The sequence below is a fragment of the Pezoporus flaviventris genome, unplaced genomic scaffold, assembly GCF_033815535.1.
Source record: "Pezoporus flaviventris isolate CSIRO_AGI_PZ_B2104156 unplaced genomic scaffold, CSIRO_AGI_Pfla_v1 ptg000010l, whole genome shotgun sequence".
In the NCBI taxonomy this organism is placed as follows: domain Eukaryota; kingdom Metazoa; phylum Chordata; class Aves; order Psittaciformes; family Psittacidae; genus Pezoporus; species Pezoporus flaviventris.
The window spans coordinates 1,124,475-1,143,960 of NW_026892558.1; the positions used below are offsets into that span (position 1 = coordinate 1,124,475).

Sequence of the window (19,486 nt, forward strand, 5' to 3'; positions counted from 1 at the left end):
TGCTGCTTTTTATTTACTTTCCCTGCTTTTGATATTTTTAGGCTGGCGAACCATTTCACCTCAGCTCGTCAGTTGCTTCTACTCTGCTGAGCCCCTTGAACAGCCAGGGACATGGTGACACAACCAGGTGGTACTTTATCTTGCTTTTCTGGCTCTTCCTCTGCTTCCTTCATTTTTCAGTTTCCTCAGTCTATCTTCCACACTGTGTCACACTACTTTACTTCTACTGACCAATGACCATTTCCTCCCTCCTCATTTTTGCTCCATTAATACAGCCACAGGGTGAGTAGAAGATACAGTTTCAGTTTGCCCAGATTTAACTGTACTGGAGCTAGTCTGCCAACTGTGGCAGGGCCAGAAGTAAGTGCATTGTAAAGGAAAGGCTGTTTTAACACTGAGGGCAGAGAGTGCAGGTATCACAAGAAGCAGCCTTCACAATTGAAAGCCGTAGGCTTTTTGGTGCCTTACTCCCCTAATAAGTTTTCTTTTCTGCTGAGAATTGGTAAATTTCTTCCTCTTCTCCACTGCTGCTAGTTATATTAGTTGTGTTAAACCCAGATAGGTTTTCATGTGCTGTGCTCACAGCTCTCAGCTCTGGTACAGACACAAAGTGACCTTTCCTACACCATCCTCGTAACTAGGAGCCTTATTCCAGAGATTATCTACAGCATCCTACCTCTGACCTTCTGAACCATCTTCCTTAACATCCTGTTTCTTATAGTTTGTAGAATCACAGAATCCAGGTTGGAAGGGACCTCAAGGATCATCTGGTCCAACCTTTCTAGGCAAAGCATGACCTAGACTAGATGTCCCAGCACCCTGTCCAGCCCAGTCTTAACAGTGTCCAACACTGGGGAACCCACCACTTCCCTGGGGAGATTATTCTCCCCATAAAAATAATCTGATTGTTCTTAGTGTAAAAATTTTCCTCTTATGTCCAGTTGGAATCTCCCCAGGAGTGACTTCTGCCCGTGACCCCTTGTGTTTTCCATGGGACTCCTTGTAAAAAGGGAGTCTTTGTAGCCACCCTTTAAACCCTGGAACTTCTCAAGAGGCTTAGCTCTTTAGCTGTGTTGATGGAAGGACAGAAAGACACGGGGCCCGAACTGCGGCTGGCAATTTAGTCTCAGGAGAGAAACCTTGTGTCTTTAATGTTCCTCTTTTAACCACAGAAGTAACCAGTTAATTTTCATCATGAGGCTGGAATGGTTTATTGTCCTGTCTCCTTTTGTGCGACTATTCAGGAGGCGGATGAGAACTAGAGTAGTCCTCACAGATATTCTGTACCAGTCCATTTCCACCAGTGTAACTATATCAGCCCGTATCTGCAACGTCAAGTTTGTGGGTTTGAGACTCTTAATCCAAGCCTAAAGGAGAACAAGTACTGAGGGGAAGGACTGCCCTCTTCTGATCACTCAGTATATAGCAAGTTGAGGTGCTTATGGCTTTGTTTGACAAAAAAGGGTATAAAAAGCGCAAAAACCTGAACACTAAACTTATTGTGAGTTTGGATGTCCTAAAGTCCTCACTGACTTCAATTAAGTTGGCAAGAGGCATCACTCAGACACCTTGGAAGAAAGTCTAACCCCATCAGTAAGTGTTTGGTGACACTGCATCTGGGTTTACCATCTTGAAATCAGCATACAGCACTTTTCTGTCTCTTATCTGATATGCTGTGTATACGTGTGGCAGAATGAGACTTGTACCTTGCAGGGACTGATCAGAGCCATTGGTGAGGTTTGAAAGTTAAAGGCCAAGTGCCCATCAGCATACACACACTCGATGATCCTTGCTTCTGCTTTAAAATGATGGACACCATGCTCTCAGCCTGGGCTCCCAGGCAACTACACTAGTGTTTCAGGCTTGAAACTCTCTTTAATGAGAACAGTGTACTTTTTCCCCCAGTATGGCAGTGACAGACAAAAATAATAGAGAAACCTGCCAAAAACGATCCATTAGCCTTCACTAGGTCTCCAAATTGCAGTGGCTTGAGAGGCCAAAAAGTCAGTTTTCTCTGTTGTTACATGATATCACCATCTCCACCTTGACTTCTACATAGGGTAGCAAAGGATATTGTCCTAACCAGCGCAAATCAACTTTGTTTCCTACCAAAAAAGTGACTATGAGCTGGTAAGCAGAGCATCATCCTGGCACTGAAGAGAAACAGCTTTTGCTTCCAGAGCTTCCATTTGCCTTCTGAACGTTGCTGAAGAGAAAGCCACCCATTCTGCTGTGATTTTGCTAAATCGGTGTTACAGCTGCCGACCCAAAACGTCACATCTTTGTCCTGCTTGGACTCCTATGCATTTAAAGTCATCTGACACATACCCTCACTGGCTACATATTGCTAGCTGAACCATAAAATTTACCTCCTCCTGCAGGAGAAGGCTGATATTAAAAACACTGAATCATAGAATCATCTACCCAGACTTGTGCAAGGCATTTGACACTGTCCTGCATGACATCCTTGTCTCTAAGCTGGAGAGGCATGGACTTGACAGATGGACAACTCTCTGTATGAGGAATTAGTTGGATGGTCACACTCAAAGAGTTGTGGTCAGCAGCTCAGTGTCCAAAAGGAAACTGGTAGCGAGTGGTATCCATCAGAGGTCAGTACTCTTACCAGTCCTGTTCAACATCTTTGTAAGTGACATGGACAGTGGGATAGAGCACCCACAGCAAGTTCACCAATGACACCAAGCTGTGTGGTGTGGTTGACACACTGGAGAGTCAACGGATGGGATCCAGAGGGACCCAGACAGGCCAGAGAGGTGGGACCATGTGAACCTCATGGAGTTAAACCAAGTCAAGTGCAAGGTCCTGCCCCTGGTTCAGGTCAATCCCCAGCACAAACACAGACTTGGGGAGACTGGATGAAGCAGCCTGAGGAGAAGGACTTGGGGTGTTGGGTGAGGAGAGGCTCGCCATGACCCAGCTTCAGTGAGCGCTTGAGCCCAGAACCCCTCTGTGTGCTGGGCTGCACACCCAGAGCGTGAGCAGCAGCTCAGGGAGGGGATCCTGCCCCTCTGCTGCGCTATGGGGAGACCCCCCCCCCCCCCCCGCAGTCCTGATCCAGCTCTGGGGCAGCAGCACAAGAGGGACGTGGAGCTGTTGGAGTGAGGCCAGAGGAGGCCATGGAGATGCTGCGAGGGCTGGAGCAGCTCTGCTCTGGAGCCAGGCTGAGAGAGCTGGGCTGGGGCAGCCTGGAGAAGAGAAGGCTCCTGAAGGGGAGACCTGAGAGCAGCTCCAGTGCCTGAAGGGGCTGCAGGAAAGCTGGAGAGGGGCTTGGGACAAGGGCCTGTAGGGACAGGCCAAGGGGAATGGCTTTAACCTGCCCGAGGGGAGACTGAGATGAGCTCTTAGGCAGAAGCTCTTTGCTGTGAGGGTGCTGAGGCACTGGCACAGGGTGCCCAGAGAAGCTGTGGCTGCCCCATCCCTGGCAGTGTTCAAGGCCAGGTTGGACACAGGGGCTTGGAGCAAGCTGCTCTAGCGGAAGGTGTTCCTGTACATGGCAGGGGTTGGAACTGGATGAGCTTTAATGTTCCTTTCAAGCCAAACCATTCTATATTAAAAACCAGATCAAGGAGAAGCAATTACATGAGTTTCTACATCTCATACACACAATTAAAACCATAAATCCTTTACATCAACGGTGCATCATATCACTTGCCAGAATATGCAGTCATCTCTATTTGGAACAGTGTCAGACATCTTAGTTATGAGATATCCAGATGGGGAGTTATGAGCCAGCTATAAAACCTCTGTTATAAAGCAAGCTTTGGCTCTTATTCTGAGGATTTTCTGTAGTTTAAATTATGGAGAGTATAACTCCATCAAGATTTCACCAGCACTGCTGTGAATGGAAGTTTCTCATTCTTGACAACTTCCAGGAACAAAATATTTCTCTTTTATGAAAGCAAGGGAACTTGAATCTTTTAAAAATTGAAACCTATTTAGCGATAAAATTTGGTGTTCTTTTCTAGTTCAGGCTTATTTTCCTCAATTCAAGGATTGGGTGGACTGAGTCTGAATGAAGCCACTGCAGTTGAAGATAAAAGCTGGCATACCACAGAGCTGCAGAAGCTACATATCTTACCTCTACTCTGATCCTGCAGGCCAGAGATTTTAAAGGCAGTGTGCTGAAAGAAGAAAGCCATCACAGAAAGCTGTTAGGAACATTTACCTTCTGTCAATCTATGTCAGTTGTTCCCAACCACCTTTATTCACTTCAGGAACTCACAAATGCCTTCCAGGATGATTTGCTCCATTTTCTTTGCAGGACCTCAGCCAAGGCTGCCTGACCTGCAGGCTCGAGGGATCCCTTTTATCCTGAGGAGGGTTTGGGGTCCCTTTGCACCCCTGCTCACACTTAATGCACCCCAAAGCAGCTCCTCCACCACTCCAGGAGTTGGCTGAAGATGAGAGATGCTGTCAGTCCCTAATCAGGAGCCTGCCAGCAGAAGCTGTTAGGCGCTGTCAGATGCAAAAGCCTCCAGATACCAGCCCTCATGGCATGGTCCGGGCATCCCCAGGGGCCAGGCCTGGAAGCAGGACTGAAGTCAGTGTGTATTTGATGCATGACTGGGCCCAGGAGAGTCAGTTCATTACTCAGTCTCTGCTGTTCCACACGGCTCCTGCAGCCTGCAAATTGCAGCCGTCAGAGAATCCTCACCCAGGCAGCAGCTGTAAGTATTACTGTTTGGATTCTTTACTTTCCAGTGCGTACAAAAGCGTGAACAGCAAGACATTGTACTCTTTTAACTGTAGAGAAGCTCTTGTGAATGTGGGCTGTACATTATCCCTGTTATAAACATCTAGAGGATGCAGAGTTAATGGGAAATCTGGTGGCAACACCAGGTTACTCTTCAGAAAGATGTGGACTTGGCAGGGGATTGGAACTAGATGATCTTAAGGTCCTTTCCAACCCTAACTACTCTATGATTCTATGATCCTATGACTTCTTTCTTTGAGCTTCCCCAGTAGATCATATGCTTCTCTCTAGGAGAGAAAAAGCTGTCTCCAACAGCATTTTTTAAAAATATTGCTAAAAATCATAAACCTCTTGGGTTTAAAAGCCACCTAATTTGTTAGGTACACCTATCAGTGCAGTCACACATGGGAAGACATTCCTCTCTTCTGCCTCCTTTGTCAGAGGGTGCGGTGAATATACTGACAAAACTGAAGAATTTATATTTATTAGGCACATTGATACAATCCAGTTGGCTGCAGTGCTTACACAGGGTGGACTTGGGTCACCAGAAACAGAATGATTTCATCTTCTGTTCTAATCTCTTATTACTTAAAGGCCAACCCACGAGAACAAAGTGCTTAACCACATGTGTGTACACAGCAGAACACAAGAGTAATCCCTGTTGACTTATTGTCTCTGCTGACCTGCTTGATGACAATGTGCTCAAATATTTTGCTGGAGAAAATCTACCCGATGCGATTCAGCAAGACAAAACACCTGGCTGCATTCACAGGCGCAGGGAGCACTCACCACGCTGCAAGCCCAGACGTACAGCCGCTCCTCACTGCTCACACATACACCAAGTATGTGTGATCCTGTAATTTCTCCCCATAGGGGGAAAAGCTTGATGTCAAATCACCAACTGCTGGTCCACCCTTGACCTGCAGCTCTTCTGCACATCATGGGCACTGAAAGTGGAAGTCAGCAGCCTGGAAAGCCAGCTGTATCCTGGGCTGCATCAAAAGGAATGTGATCAGCAGGTCAAAGGAGGTGATCCTGCCCCTTTACAACATAAAAAGGACATGGAACTGTTGGAACAACTCCAAAGGAGGGCCATGATCATGATTGGTGACTGGAGCACCCCCCGTATGAAAATAGTCTGAGAAAGTTGGGGCTGTTCAGCCTGGAGAAGAGAAGCTGCATGAAGACCTCAGAGCAGCCTTCCAGTATCTGAAGGGGGCCTATAAGGATGCTGGGGAGGGACTCTTCATTAGGGACTGTAGTGACAGGACAAGGGGTAACGGGTTCAAACTGAAACAGGGGAAGTTTAGATTGGATATAAGGAAGAAATTCTTTACTGTAAGGGTGGTGAGGCACTGGAATAGGTTGCATAAGGAAGTTGTGAATGCTCCATCCCTGGTGGTGTTCAGGGGCAGGCTGGACAGAGCCTTGGGTGGTCTCGTTTAGTGTGTGGTGTCCCTGCCCATGGCAGCGGGGTTGGAACTGGATGATCTTAAGGTCCTTTCCAATCCTAACTATTCTATGATTCTATGATTCTACTCTGCTCTCATGAAATCCCACTGTGTACAGTTCTGGTGTCCCCAACATAAGAAGAACATGGAGCTGTTGGAGCAAGTCCAGAGGAGGCCACGAGGATGATCAGGGGCTGGAGCACCTCCTGTATGAAGACAGAACATTGGGGCTGTTCAGCCTGGAGAAGAGAAGCTTTGCGGATACCTCATAGCAGCTTCCAGTGTCTGAAGGGGGCTACGAGGGTACTGGAGAGGGACTCTTCAGGGGTGATGGGTTCAAACTGAGACAGGGGAAGTTCAGGCTAGATATAAGGAAGAAATTCTTTAATATGAGGGTGTTGACGCACTGGCACAGGTTGCCCAGAGAAGTGCTGAATGCTCCATCCCTGGCAGTGTTCAAGGGCAGGTTGGACAGAGCCTTGGGCGACATGGTCTAGTGTGAGGTGTCCTGCCCATGGCAGGGGGTTGGAACTGGCTGATCTTAAGGTCCTTTCCAAACCAAACCGTTGTATGGTTCTGTATGTAAGGTCACGTCAGGGCTCTTGCTCTAGGTGGCGTCTTCAGTCTGTGTCCTCCGTGGGGTTGATGTGAGGATTGAATCCAGGCAGTGAGTTATAAAGCCCGGGAACCGCACTTTGATGAGCTTCTCTGCAGAGGGCAGTGCGTCCTCGCCTAAGGCAGCACACATCTCCAAGAGCTGCACAAGTCTGAGGTCAAAACAGATTTGTAACCAGGAAATGCAGTTCTTCCCAGTGTCTGGGAAGGAGCTGCTCTCCAGAGCGACAGCCCCGGCCTGGGGAAATCCTCCTGAAGGGGACCTTTGCCTGGCACCTCAGATGCAAACAGGTTCTGTGTCCACATGCAAACAGGCCTCCAATACCTGGTGGGAGTCCCTGAATCTACAACCCAGCTTCCATTTCTCCATATGCGCGCTCAGCTCTGTACTCATGGCTTCCCATCTCCCATGGTTTCTCCATCTACCCCTCTTTTCTCTGTCCTTCTCCTCAAAAAGCCAATTTTGGCTCTTTTATGGCTGCTGCTGAGCAAACAGCAGCCTGTCCAGCAGGAACCTGTGCTAGAAATGGAGTCAGAGTAGCAGGGATACGTGGGCTTGAGGTCTGCTGCTCAGCCCGTTCATGGTAACTTCACTGACCTAAACTACATGATTGTTAAAGATCCCTTCCAACTCAAACCATTCTGACATTCTTAACCATTGGAGAAGAAAACCAGAAGATGCCTCACACTTTTCATCAATCAGTCTTACAGTATATTCTTTGCATCTTCTGCATTTTACAGATGAGGTCAAGCAGAAATTCATACAGAGATGGGGTGATTCTAGTGCTGGGCACTCAGGAGACCAGAGAGGAACAGAGTGAGTCTGAGAGCAGCATTCTGCCATGTTTCTAACCCCTGAGTAAGGAAATAAGTGTTATAGAATCATAGAACAGTTAGGATTGGAAAGGACCTTAAGATCATCAAGCTCCAACCCCCCTGCCATGGGCAGGGACACCTCACACTAAACCAGGACACCCAAGGCTCTGTCCAGCCTGCCCTTGAACACCACCAGGGATGGAGCATTCACAACTTCCTTATGCAACCCATTCCAGTGCCTCACCACCCTCACCTTAAAGAACTTCTTCCTTATATCCAATCTAAACTTCCTCTGTTTCAGTTTGAACCCGTTACCCCTTGTCCTATCACTACAGTCCCTAATGAACAGTCCATCCCCAGCATCCCTACAGGCCCCTTTCAGATACTGGAAGGCTGCTATGAGGTCTCCACGCAGCCTTCACATCTCCAGGCTGAACAGCCCCAACTTTCCCAGCCTGTCTTCATACGGGAGGTGCTCCAGTCCCCTGATCATCCTCGTGGCCTCCTCTAGACTTGTTCCAACAGTTCCATGTCCTTTTTATGTTGAGGACACCAGAAATGCACACAATGCTCCAAGTGAGGTCTCACAAGAGCAGAGCAGAGGGGCAGGATCACCTCCTTCGACCTGCTGGTCACGCTCCTTTTGATGCAGCCCAGGATACGGTTGGCTTTCTGAGCTGCAAGCGCACACTGAAGCCAGCTCATGTTAAGTTCCTCATCGACAAACACCCCCAAGTCCTTCTCCTTGGGCTGCTCTGAATCTCTTCTCTGCCCAACCTGTAGCTGTGCCTGGGATTGCTCCGACCCAGGTGTAGGACCTTGCACTTGGCATGGTAAAACTCCATGAGGTTGGCATCAGCCCACCTCACAAGCGTGTCAAGGTCCCTCTGGATGGCATTCCTTCCCTCCAGGGTATCAACGGAACCACACAGCTTGGTGTCATCGGCAAACTTGCTGAGGGCGCACTCAATCCCACTGTCCATGTCAGCGACAAAGATGTTGAACAAGCGTGGTCCCAACCCCGATCCCTGAGGGACACCACTTGTTACTGGTCTCCAGCTGGACATTAAGCCATTGACCGCAACTCTTTGTGTGCGGCCATCCATCCAGTTCTTTATCCACCCAGTGGTCCATCCATCAAATTGATGTCTCTCCAATTTAGAGACAAGGATGTCGTGTGGGACAGTGTCAAATGCTTTGCACAAGTCCAGGTAGATAACGTCAGGTGCTCTGCCCCTGTCCATCAGTTCCTTAGCCCCATCATAGAAGGCCACCAAATTGGTCAGGCAGGATTTCCCTTTAGTGAAGCCATGCTGGCTGTCACCAAGCACCTTGTTGATTTTCATGTGCCTTAGCATGCCTTCCAGGAGAATCTGCTCCAAGATTTTGCCAAGAGGCAAGACTGACTGCTCTGTAATTCCCTGGGTTTCTCCTTTTCGAAAATGGGGGTTATATTTCCCTGTTTCTAGTTGTCCTGAACTTCACCCAACTGCCATGATTTTTCAAATATGATCGACAGTGGCTTAGCAACTTCATTCGCCAGCTAATAAAGTTGTTAATGAAAACTGAGTGTGGGCACAGTGGTGCTTACCTGAAGATAGGGCAGCACAGGGAGACTACGTAGCTCCTGGGGGAACAGCTAGAAGTGGTTGGCGAATAGATGGAGGATCTTAGCATTTACTGGCAGCTGCCATGTTTGTGGGTTTGAGGAATTTTATTTAGAGCAACAAAGTACCTGATGTTTAATGAACCCTCTCCTCATGGAGACATGATGAAGGGGTCTTGCTCGTGTTTGACTTTTTATGAGCCAGTTCAGTCAGTGTAAAATGTCAGTTGGTGTCTGTGGAGAAAAGTCACAACCAAAGGAAGAAACCAAGGTTTCTGCTTTGAGCCCCCCATAAATGGCTCTGTGATTAACTACTTCAGTCTGTTGCTCAGCAGTTTATGGAATGACATTGGGTACCCAGGATTTAGAGAAGGCTGGGGTTCTTGATAACTTCTTTGCCTTGGTCTTCACTGGCAGTGGCTCTGACTGCATTTCCCATGTCATGGAAGGCAGACGCAGGAACTGTGAGAATGAAGACCTTAGGCCCACTGTAGGAGAGGGTGTGATTTGAGACCATCTTAAGAATCTGAACGTGCACAAGTCCTTGGGACCTGATGAAATCCATCTTTGGGGCCTGAAGGAGCTCACAAATGAAGTTGCTAAGCCACTGTCCATCATATTTGAGAAATCATGGCAGTCAGGTGAAGTTCGGGACGACTGGAAAAAGGGAAATATAACCCCCATTTTCAAGAAGGGGAAAATGGATGACCCAGGGAATTACAGAGCAGTCAGTCTCACCTCTGTGCCTGGCAAAATCTTGGAGCAGATTCTCCTGGAAGGCATGCTAAGGCACATGAAAAACAAGGTGCTTGGTGACAGCCAGCATGGCTTCACTAAGGGGAAATCCTGCCTGACCAATTTGATGGCCTCCTGTGATGGGGCTAAGGAACTGATGGACAGGGGCAGAGCACCTGACGTTATCTGCCTGGACTTGTGCAAAGTGTTCGACACTGTCCCACAGAACATCCTTGTCTCTAAATTGGAGAGACATCAATTTGATGGATGGACCACTGGGTGGATAAAGAACTGGCTGGATGGCCGCACACAAAGAGTTGTGGTCAATGGCTCCATGTCCAGCTGGAGACCAGTAACAAGTGGTGTCCCTCAGGGATCGGGGTTGGGACCGGGCTTATTTAACATCTTTATCGCTGACATGGACAGTGGGATTGAGTGCACCCTCAGCAGGTTTGCCGGTGACACCGAGCTGTGTGGTTCGGTTGATACCCTGGAGGGAAAGAATGCCATCCAGAGGGACCTCGACACGCCTGTGAGGTGGGCTGATGCCAACTTCATGGAGTTTTACCATGCCAAGTGCAAGGTCCTACACCTGGGTCGGAGCAATCCCAGGCACAGCTACAGGTTGGGCAGAGAAGAGATTCAGAGCAGCCCAAGGAGAAGGACTTGGGGGTGTTGGTTGATGAGGAACTTAACATGATCCGGCTTCCATGTACGCTGGCAGCCCCGAAAGCCAACAGTACCCTGGGCTGCATCAAAAGGAGCGTGACCAGCAGGTTGAAGGAGGTGATCCTCCCCCTCTACTCTGCTCTCCTGAAACCTCACCTGGAGCATTGTGTGCATTTCTGGTGTCCTCAACATAAAAAGGACATGGAACTGTTGGAACAAGTCCAGAGGAGGTCACGAGGATGATCAGGGACTGGAGCACCTCCTATATGAAGACAGGCTGGGAAAGTTGGGGCTGTTCAGCCTGGAGATGTGAAGGCTGCGTGGAGACCTCATAGCAGCCTTCCAGTATCTGAAAGGGGCCTGTAGGGATGCTGGGGATGAACTCTTCATTAGGGACTGTAGTGACAGGAGAAGGGCTAATGGGTTCAAACTTAAACAGGGGAAGTTTAGATTCGATATAAGGAAGAAGTTCTTTACTGTAATTTGCCAGGCACAGAGGTGAGACAGACTGGTCTGTAATTCCCTTTGTCATCCATTTTCCCGTTCTTGAATATGGGGGTTATATTTCCCTTTTTCCAGTTGTCCCGAACTTCACCCAACTGCCATGATTTTTCAGATATGATGGACAATGGCTTAGCAACTTTATCTGTGAGCTCCTTCAGGACCTGCAGATGGATTTCATCAGGTCCTGTGGACTTGTGCATATTCAGGTTCTTAAGATGGTCTCGAAACAAATCCTCTCCTACAGTTGGCCTAGGGTCTTCATTCGTTAAATCTTTGTAAGACAGATTCTCCTTTTTTATATGCATATATAAAATCCTGCTCTTTGAATTTAGCAATGTGATTGTTACAAACCAGCTCCAGCAGCGGCCAGATGGCAGTGCAAAACACCATGGTGAGCATGGTCTAGGAAAGTGGTGATGAACTTTGAAAGGACTACATTCATCTGAATATTTTACTACTTCACGATCAAACCCTGCCTTTGAAAATGTCAAAGGCAACTATTCAGGATCAAACACCATACGGTACATTTGTCCTCTTCATTTCCTCTTACAATCAATAGATGAAAAAGTATGTTTCAGACCTGCATGCCACACTATACAGTGTTGTCACCTCAAGACCTCCAAAATGTGAGATAGTGGCAGGAAACTGCTCAAATACATGTTTGTTGGATTAAAAGGAACAGAAATGATCATTAGAAGTCCAGTCTCCTATAGCTCTGCTTGTGACACTATGGTGTGGTTTTACGCTGGAATTCAAGTGTGATTTGCTTATGAAACACTTCCCAGGATGTCCCTAGAACCATATGTAGATGTAATCTGAAGTTGATTTTTCATGACTTTACTGGTAAAGCTCTGAAGATCTGGTTAATGCAGCTCTGTGATAGGGTAACAGCTGCTGAGCCCAACACAATTAAAAATAAATCACAGTAAAAATAGTCATGTATTTGTAACTGGGGAGAAACAATCACCAGGGAGCAGCTGAACTGTTGACAGGCAGGCATCATGTTGACATTCAAAGGTGTTTTTAAGAGCAGCTGCACCCTCCTCTCCCTGATGGCCTCCTGGTCCCCAGCTTGTGGCAGGTGGGTGTCTGTAGTGGATATACCTGATTGCTGGCTTAAACACACCTCTAAACTTGAGGTCCTCCTCAGCTTAGAGACATTTGCAGTCCCTCTGCTTCTGGAATCTGACATCTGAAGTCCCTTGTGCTGGCACTGTGGTGTGTCTTCATGCCACTGAACAGGATCACCTTGCTCACTCCTGAGCCCTGGTGATCCCAATGAGCACCTTCCATCCCTTCTGCCTCTGCTCAGCATTCTCACCTCACCACATCTCTAAATCCAGGGTGGTCACCCATCCCAGTGCCACTTGGCCTCGGTAGGCCCAACTGTTAATGACAGTAGTGCTCCTTTTTTCTCTTTTGCAAATAAGTAACATGCAAATTTATTGAAACTCCTGATGGTTAACCTTGCACTGAAGTGATTCTTCAAACTGCAAGAAGAAACAGTTTGCAGAAGTCATCGGGTTGGTGACAAAGTCTAAATTCCCTTCCTGTGACTGTGAGCACTCAGCTGGCCTGCACCAATCAAAGCAAAGCCCAGTGAAAAGCAGCCCAACACAAACAACCCCAGAATGCAAATATTCATCTGATGCATGCATAAATGGAGGTGTCTGTGATCATTCTTAAAGGTCTTCTTCCATGATTTGTGTTGGAAGGGACCTTAAAGCTCATCCAGTTCAACCCCCCTGCCATGGGCAGGGACACTTTCCGCTAGAGCAGGTTGCACCAAGCCCCATCCAGCCTGGCCTTGAACACTGCCAGGGATGGGGCATTGCAGAAGATCCTAGATGTTGAGTACAGGAAAAAAATTTCAAATCTCGTAATAAGCAAAATAATTACATGCTACGAAGCAAGGAAGTCTCAGGCCTTACGTTTTATTGTTGATGAGAAACAAATCTGGCTTGTGATTGGCTGAGCACACTCAGGTAACAAATTAAAGCCACGCTTCTCATTATCCCCTTTATCGCAGCACGTGATGCTGAGGTTTTGGAACAACATTAAATTACAGTTCACAAACCAAGATGAAAAATTGAGCAGCAGTACAATCTATATGCTTCTTGTGAAGTTAGTATTACACTGACTGTGGATTTAAGAGCTCTCGCTACTTTTAGAAGACAATATGCAAAAGCAAAACTGATAATTCCATGGCTGTAACAAACAGTCCCACAGGCCTCTGGTGAAGATGTTCAGCCTAAGTGTAACAACCCATGGAAAATGGCTTCTGGTTTCAGAGGACATTTTTACATGTCAGCATGTATCCATATTTAACACAATGGTAGCAAACAGTCACTGAATCTGTCAGAAGAGTTTTAGAAGGCAGCTCTGGCCTTGCTAATCTTACCCTTCATTTCTAAACTCCATCAGCTCCCAAACACCTAATTTTCAGTTGATGCCCCGGCTGCAGTGTTTGTGCATCTCCCATCAGAAGCTGGGTGTTATCTGCTCCTTTCCTGTTGGGTGGCACAAAGCAATGGGACACCTCCTCTCATGGCGTACACTCACTCGAGCTCCGTTAATCCCATTCCCAGCCTTTCCTGGATGCTGTTGTGTACATGGTGAAACTGAGCAGGACTGACCATGGGCAGTCAGTCGTGGACTACTGGAGCTGGATCTGAATCCACTCCACTGCAGGGGTGGCTGCTCTTCAGCATCTGAATTTCTCCCACCACCAGTAAAACTGCTGAGCTTAAGCTGAGGTATATCAATTATCTGCAACACCCTGGAAACCAACATCTGTTTGTCTTCTGATTCCCCTTTCTAAACCACAGTGGGGGACATCCAAACACTAGAAGCAAAAACCAGAGCCCAATTTGCTTTCCACCCCTGCCCTAGCACTTCCACCCCGTCCCATCCATGCAGCCAGCAGCCGTCACACCTGTGCTGCTGATCAGCTGTGATAACTGCATTTGCATTAGCTAAAGAGAGATATGCTCAATAAGAAAATGTTCGTGGGCTTGTCAATGCTTAGCACAAGCTTTCCTACAGCTAAACTTGTCCCTGATCCCACCAAGAACAGAAAGCAGGGTTAATATAGTAAATGCTGCTGTTAATTATGATCTGAGTCTCACAGGAGTTTTCTTCAGATCTCAGAACATTTAGTAGACTGCTTGTTAGAAGCGAATTAATTCGCATAGGAACAATAGTTAAATATGGACCTTAGAGTTACTACATATAGGAGTTTCTCTTTTACAAATGAAAGTAGTGCTGCTGTGCTGGAGAGCACAGTGACATGATGGCAAGGAAAGCAGAGACTGGCTTTTATGACACTATTTACAGATTTTCTGTTTAAAAAACTGCTGAATTTGATTTAATATAAGTATAGAACTTTTCTTCCATATACAAACTCTTGTTAGCTGATTAATTATTAAGGTGCTCAGAAGTGTGGATGAGAACAGAAGTTACAGTAGATCAGTTGTGGTTTCGTCTATTTACAAACCGCGCTCAGTTTCCTGCTGGCACTAGTATCTTCCAAAGGAGCTGGAAGCCAAGTGGCCAGTTACGAATCTACTGCCACAGGAACTGTTGTCTTCTTCACACAATCTCTGTCAGAAGGTAAAATAGTAGTACTTCCATTCATTTTTTATTGGCAAAGGTGGGTGCCCTTGCTGAGTCCGTGTAGCTGGTGGTGCCAAGCAGCATCACACTGTGAGACCCCCTGTTTCTAGCTGTTGACTCCTGTCCAGACCTTACCACCAGAATTTGCTGGTCTGATGGGCAGCTGCCCGAGTGAGGACTCACAGCACCAGGTTGTTACACTGCAATGCATCATGTATGGAGCCTTCTAAGTACTCAGAGAGCTCAGATCTACCCCGTGCAACAGAAGGGAACATTTATGTGTGAGAAACCAAGGAGAATGCGCTTAGCAAAAAATCTTATCTTCCCATCAGAAAAAAATAAAAGTCCCAAGTGGCCCATGTTTTGCAGGTCAAATTCCTTCCCCATTAACATTCTCAGAGTTATTTCCTGTCTGATGGCCAAAATCTACCTCTGGTTCTGTTCTCTGCTAACTGGTGGCTGACCACTGCCTGGCATTGCTTCTGTCCGTACAGTCTGTACGTGCATGGGTGCCTCAAAGGAGCTCAAAGTTTGCGTTTCGGGGATCCATCAAACCGGGAGGGTATCTGACCATAATGAAAATGCTGATTTTTGTCCTCATCGTTTTAAGATGCTATAGAAAAAGAAAGGAAAATGAGTTGATTTGACTCCTGTTTGTAAACTTACTATGTACTGTCATCTTCCCCATGTACATTTAAGTTTCAAACAGGTCCCAGAGATTGCAAGGCAAGAGTGTTAAGGCAGTATAAGAAACTCAGTATTTTATTCACACCTCTTGATTCCCTTAGATGTATTTCTAAGGCATCAAAAGGGGCACATGGTTTGTGCTTGCCTTTTCAGAAGAAGGCATTCAGTATAGTGTAAAAAACGGGTGCTCAACAACAGACATAAGCCGCTCACAGCCCCAGGCAATGGCCACACCGTTAGAGAGGAACAAAGAGATGCATTGGGGTTTCCTGGGTGTGGGTTCCTCACCATCGGTCTTTCTGGTACACCTCTGTTTGTACAATCTCATTGGGGTGCTCAGATATGCAGGCCCCATTGATGTCATTAAGCTTGCTGTCTGGAAGATCTTCAGGTTTTGTGCAAAGTTTCAGTGCCCTGGAGATGAAGACATCCAAGTCAAACTCAGAGTCTTTTTTGCTGTTCACCTCTGTGGGTTCTTTGTGGAGGTGGTGAGGAGAAGATGGCAGGCTCCGTTCCTGAATCTCTGGAAGTGGACTGGGACACTCGAGACCCACCTGCGTGCTCTTCACCCACTGAGCAATCTCCAGGAAGAGGTTGGATGGTTCTTCTTCTAGTGACAGCTCAGCTGTGGGTGCTATGGCTGCTCTTTTCCAGTGGGATAAATCTAAAATCAGCTTGGGTTCTGAGTAGTGATGGGGCTTATTGTCTCTCCACAGCAATTTGTCCAAGTAGGAAGGTGACCCCACTTTGTAATCACATGATTTTCCACAATCAGCATCAAATACTCGGTCCATGGATGAGTGGGAGAGCTCCAAGAACCTCTCCGAGCTGCTTTGTGAGTATTTCCGTGGATCAACTTGTGCTTCCTCAGCAATGGATTCAGACCCTGCCCGAGGGTCCCGCTGAACATCATCCATGTCATGGTATTTATCATGTCTCCATTCCAGGTCAGAGGAGAGGCTTATGTGATACCTGTGAAAAACATGCTGCTATTAGACACACAGATGACAGCTTCATTAGAAACAGCACTGCTCAAACAGACGTGCACCTTGCTGCTGCTATTTTTGCTTTTTTCTTGCTAATATATTGCTTACTACAGATCTCTAACTTCTTATTAGTATTAGAGATCTTTCTTTTGTGTGTTAAAAAAGGCGGGGGGGGGGGGGGGGGGGGGGATGTGGTGTAATTTATCAAGAGTCTGAGATGGGACCAGTAGTAGGTAAAAAGCCCCAACAACCAAACCAACCAGATCCTTCATTTAGGCCTTTATCATCTTCCCTCCACTTGGTATTAAAACATTATTAACAATGTTAATAATGAAACTGACCTTCAGCCCACAGACAAGTACCCTCAGTGTGAGAGCTCCTTGTTTGTTGGCATAGAAGTAAAAAAGATGAGATTGTACATCACCATTTACTCTGACACTGAGATTGTACATCACCATTTACCCTAAATGGTGGACCAAGACCATCGCTGAAGGGCCACCTTCCAAAGTGATAACTTTCCCCATTAACTGCAATTACCTGGTAACACCCATTCTTAAACATGGTTTTCAAAGTGACATTTAATTTACTGGTTCCTAACTGAGCTGCTTTTAAAAGATGTATTATCCCAGTTATTGGGGCTCTGTGTCCCAGGTCTTCAGGTATCCCACAACAAACAGGTAGAAATCACTTCCCATCTCTAAAACACTCAGCTTGTGTTGCAAAATTTAGGCCACTATAGCAGATGTCCCCAGCTGGGTGGCAGGACCTACAGCCCAGGTCACAGCTTCTTGTGTCACACCAAGAAAACCAAGAGATAAAAAGGTGACCAGGTGACCTCCAGCAACTGATTTACTGCTTTGGAGATTATAATGGGAGGGATTCTGGAGCTGTGGGTACACTGAAGACAGAAATCCTGAGAAAAGCTTCCAGCTTTCCTCTTATACCTAATTTACCTCATTGCCCCCCAGCCTCCACACTGATATGTGTTCACCAGGCAGAGAGATTAATAATAGTGAAGGCAAGGGATTTCTTTAGATTACTTTTTCAGTGCTGATGAAATACGGTGGATTAAGAAGGTGAGGAGATTTAATTGCTATTCAGAGAACAACAATGCTGCAGACATCCTCAGCCAGCTCACCCCACTCAGCTGGAAAGAGCTGTATAGGAAAATGAACTTACTTAATTCTTAGCTGCTTATTTTGTCCTACCTGCTCTGGCACTGGGACTGGCCTAGTAACTGGGGTAATCATGTAGGGCATGGGAGGCCTCAGCTGAAGGCTTTGGTCTGCTCTGAACTTGCTGTACGACTCCCAGCAAACCATTTAAAAGTCATGCAATTAAGAATACTTTAAAAGACCCCAGATCTGTAGCCTCTGAGGCTTATGAACCTTGAAAAGTGATTATATTCTGCTCCAAATCAGGCCAAGTCCCCAAAAGGTACAAGAGTTACATTATTTTTTAACTGGTATTATCACAGAATCCCAGCCTGGTTTGTGTTGGAAGGGACATTAAAGCTCCTCCAGTTCCAGCATCCTGCCACAGGCAGGGACACCTTCCACTAGAGCAGCTTGCTCCAAGCCCCTGTGTCCAACCTGGCCTTGAACACTGCCAGGGATGGGGCAGCCACAGCTTCTCTGGGCACCCTGTGCCAGGGACAGAGGATGGGGGGAAGAACCATAACATCACTTAAACAGATGTAACTCAAATGAAGACAGTATAGGCTGTGAATAAAAGCAAGAGCAGAAAGATAGTGACTGGGATGTGCACGCTCAACATCTGCTCACTATGGACATCAGTGATGAACCTCTCATTGGCTTTAAAGAAAGCATAAAGATGGCATAAATAAGCAAAAGCAGGTGTCCTTTGTGGGTCTGGAACATGTGTGATTGAACCTAGCCAAGAGCAGGCCAGAGGCTCACCAGTCAAGTTCTGCCTAAGTTATGTAAGCCAGTATGTGGTCTGTGGCCTAGCCTTGGGTACCATACCTGTCCCAGTTAGACATCTGGCTCTGGTTGGCTTCCATGAGTAAAATATCATCAATCTCATCCTCAATCCGGAATGGATGCTGAGACACTGGTTCATCCTCGGGGCAGGAATACTGACTCATGTAAGGATGCTGCAGACCCATCTCAGCCGTTAATCGATCCATAGGGTTAAATGTCAGTATTTTCTCCAGAAAATCAATAGCTGTGAAGCAAAGAGAAACAAGCTCACTAATTCCTCAAAAGCAATACCAGATTCCTTTCCAGAATAAGCCTTTTGAATCCCCCATAACAAATCCCTTTGAAGTAAGGAAGGAATTAAAGGTCACATGCTGTGTGCATCTAAAACAGGCACTTCTGTCCTTGCAGCATCCATCTTACTTGCCCCAGGAGCAGTGTCCTTGGAGTAGAGCAATCCCACATCCTGCAGGTGTCATTTTATCTAGCAAGGCAGGAAAAATGACAACATCACACCTCCACAGCGCAGCATGTACATGTTATACCCTGTCCTGTGATCCTGGGCCAGAACACTGAGCTGAAGGTCAAAAGATCTTTGCATGGTGTCAGGTTTGATTCTGGGCTCTCAGATTCATTTGACAAGCACACTGCGTTTCAGACAACTGATTTCACATCTTGTACAGCTGAAGTGGGATTAGATTTAAAGTGCAATTTTTAGAAGTCTTTGGCATGACCAACACTCTGAAATTACCTACCCTTTAATATTTAAAGAACTCCAAGTGTCTAAAATTACTTTAGAAAGACTGTGGAGCATGAACTGTTTTTACAATGATGAAGGAGGAAGTTAAGTGAAATTGAAATTACTAGAATTACATCTAAATATAGAGGGCTTGTTGTGAGTTCTTTGATGATACCTTTTACTGAGCTTATGTGGAAAGATCAAATCCTGTCATTAAAGAGGCTATTCAGTTGATTCTTGGTGAATGGAAAAAACCCTTTACAGTTCAGATAATACAAACAGGAAAATGCCTTTCTTCAACTGCAACTGTGGATTGTACCTTCAGAAATATCCTCATTAAAGGTGTAAGTGTGAATGGGACAGTTTCTTCAAGGACAAAAGTCACTCAGCAAGAAGGCCAGGCCATACCTAT

At 46.5% G+C, this 19,486-nt stretch overlaps 1 protein-coding gene across 2 annotated transcripts in view; it reads right to left on the bottom strand.

Moving 5' to 3' along the window:
* Positions 1–13,021: 13,021 nt before the first annotated feature.
* The window catches only part of MAPK4 (mitogen-activated protein kinase 4), a 45,386-nt gene continuing 38,921 nt past the window's right edge, over positions 13,022–19,486 (bottom strand). For both annotated transcript variants that reach the window (XM_061450474.1, XM_061450473.1), the window contains 2 exons: positions 18,381–18,582; positions 13,022–16,381 (listed from right to left, as the gene is read on the bottom strand). In XM_061450474.1, coding sequence (XP_061306458.1) covers positions 15,694–16,381; positions 18,381–18,582 — 890 coding nt within the window. In that variant the 3' untranslated portion in view covers positions 13,022–15,693. The remainder of the gene's footprint in view (positions 16,382–18,380; positions 18,583–19,486) is intronic.